Source organism: Herpailurus yagouaroundi, unplaced genomic scaffold (assembly GCF_014898765.1).
Source record: "Herpailurus yagouaroundi ecotype Mexico unplaced genomic scaffold, PumYag 248, whole genome shotgun sequence".
Taxonomy (NCBI): Eukaryota; Metazoa; Chordata; class Mammalia; order Carnivora; family Felidae; genus Herpailurus; species Herpailurus yagouaroundi.
Window position 1 is genome coordinate 5,755,790 of NW_024412465.1, and position 2,649 is coordinate 5,758,438.

The following is a 2,649-nucleotide window of genomic DNA, read 5'->3' on the forward strand; positions in this document are numbered from 1 at the left end:
ATCTCTTTGTGCATACATATCCACATGTATTTCTGCAAACATCTATCCCTTCATGCATACGTATCCACAGGTATTTCTGCAAATATGTATCTCTTCCTGCATACGTATCCACACATATTTCTGCAAATAGATATCTCTTCGTGCATACGTATCCACACATATTTCTGCAAATATGTATCTCTTTGTGCATATGTATCCACGTATATATTTTCCTGTCTCTTCAGGGTATATATTTCGATATGGGTCTACCTGTATCTGTGTCTGTATCTGTATCTCTCTGTGTATACATTTTCCACATATATCTTGCTCTCCCGTTAGCTTTGTCCTCGTGAACAAATCCAGCCCGGAGGTAAGCCGTGGTTTCCACGGGACACTCCTGCTGGCTTTGGAGACCTTCTGCGGGCATCCCGGGTACGTGCAGCTGACATCCTTCCTGGCCACGTTCACTTCCGGTCCTGGATGTGCCCTGTTGTCTCACGAAGGCCCGCATTAGACGCTCTCCTGGTGCATACCCTCACGTGTGCAGGGCGGCCTGCAGGTCATAGGATTTGCCCTCTCAGAAGTCACGATGCAGAGGTGCGGCCAGGATCTTTGACGGAAGTCCCCTCCCCTCCCTCCCATGCCCGCACACAAGGGTGTCCAAGTCCTGACCCCCATGTCGTGGACTAATGTCCCCAGGGACGTCCACGACCCGATTCCCGAAGCCTGTGAACATGTGACCTTCTGTGACCAACGGGCCCTTACAGGTGATTACGCTCGGGACCCTGAGATGGTCCCTGTACGGGGAGGCCACTGTTTGCACGGGACAAGTGTGTCAGAGGCCATGTCCCAGCCCCACCGGCTGCTGGCAGGCAGACGCCTGAGCCACGGGAGGGAAAGGCTCATTGCTCCCCGGGGGTCAAGGAAGGTGCGTCATGGGGTCGGGACCCAATGGCATTCAACTCCGACTACAGGCATCCTTGCAAAAGACCACGTTGTTTTAAAGTAAAAAAATAGAGCGCCGTATAAATAAGTGTTCAAACAATGAAAAGACAAAACGGCTTCCAGAACGTTCCGGGGCTGGAAGCATCTTTGTGGGTCACACGCTCTCCGGGGCGACGGTGACTTCCTCCACGGTTAGGATCTCTTCATGGTCGATCTTTCCTGTATCCGGGGTGGATTTCTCCCAGATGATCTGGGGAGCACAGGGAGGACGGGGGTGTCGGGTTTTCGGGAACCCAGCGAGCGGGGCTCGGGTGGCCGAGGGCTGTGGATAGGAACCGGGGGCCCGGTGGGCGGGGCCGCCCTGTGACTGAGGCATAAAAGGACCGCCTGATGGGACGGCTTGGGACAGGGGCCTCCAGGCATATGGTCTGGCACGTGCAAAGGTCCTGGGGCAGGACCGAGCCTGGGGATCAAGGGAGGGGAAGGAGGCTCACTGCCCACCCCCCATGCTGGTTCGGTGCCCCCCCCCCACCTACCTGGTGGTCAGTGTGAACGTTCTCACTCCATTTATCCTTGATGTGCGGAATCCGCGGGAATAAGGTCTCTGATGCAAACAACCTGGGGACACAAGGAGCGTGTGAAGGACAGACCGGCATGTAACCTCACCCGTCTGTGACGTGGGACACGTCCTCCTGCTGTGTGAGAAGCCACAGCCACGTTCCGGGGAACGATTTCACTGAAGGCTCGAATCTCAGAGAAATGAGCAAACACGAGACTGAGTCCCTGGGGTACGGGGACGGACTGCAGGATGTGGCCCATCGCGGGCATCCTGGGGGAGCCCGGGGTCCCCGGACGTGTCCCCCTGTCCCTCCAACCTTGGAGAGCACGCTTTCCGATCCGGCAGGTTCCTGCCCGCAAGCTGGGTTTATGGTCAGCACTGTTTCCAGCGGCCTGACTTCATTTGTGCATCTGAGCCTGAACAGTTGAGTGCTGTCCCCCCCAAATATATACTCAGGTCCTGAGTCCAGGCACCTGGAAACAGGACCTTGCTGGGAATTTTATCTTTGCAGATGTAATCAAGTTAATGTGAGCTCATCCTGCATGAGGGAACCTAAATCCAATGACGGGTGTCACTGCCCTGCCTGGATCTGAGTGGTCCTGTCCCCCCTGGATCTCAGGGTCCTGCCCTGCCTGGATCTCAGTGGCCCTGCCCCTCCTGGATCTAAGTGGTCCTGTCCTCCTGGATCTCAGTGGCCCTGCCCTGCCTGGGTCTCAGTGGCCCTGCCCTGCCTGGATCTCAGTGGCCCTGCCTTGCCTGGATCTCAGTGGTCCTGGCCCTCCTGGATCTCAGTGGCCCTGCCCTGCCTGGATCTCAGTGGCCCTGCCTTGCCTGGATCTCGGGGGTCCTGCCCTGCCTGGATCTCAGCAGCCCTGCCCTGCCTGGGTCTCAGCAGCTCTGCCCTGCCTGGATCTCAGGGGCCCTGCCCTGCCTGGATCTCAGGGGCCCTGCCCTGCCTGGATCTCAGGGGCCCTGCCCTGCCTGGATCTCAGGGGTCCTGCCCTGCCTGGATCTCAGCGGCCCTGCCTTGCCTGGATCTCAGTGGTCCCGGCCCTCCTGGATCTCAGCAGCCCTGCCCTTCCTGGATCTCAGGGGTCCTGCCCTGCCTGGATCTCAGCAGCCCTGCCCTGCCTGGATCTCAGGGGTCCTGCCCTGCCTGGATCTCA

At 58.1% G+C, this 2,649-nt stretch overlaps 1 protein-coding gene across 2 annotated transcripts in view; it reads right to left on the reverse strand.

Moving 5' to 3' along the window:
• Nucleotides 1–956: 956 nt before the first annotated feature.
• LOC121020164 (granulocyte-macrophage colony-stimulating factor receptor subunit alpha-like) overlaps nt 957–2,649 on the reverse strand; it is an 18,169-nt gene continuing 16,476 nt past the window's right edge. For both annotated transcript variants that reach the window (XM_040460086.1, XM_040460085.1), the window contains 2 exons: nt 1,461–1,542; nt 957–1,174 (listed from right to left, as the gene is read on the reverse strand). In XM_040460086.1, the coding sequence (XP_040316020.1) occupies nt 1,117–1,174; nt 1,461–1,542 (140 nt within the window). In that variant the 3' untranslated portion in view covers nt 957–1,116. The remainder of the gene's footprint in view (nt 1,175–1,460; nt 1,543–2,649) is intronic.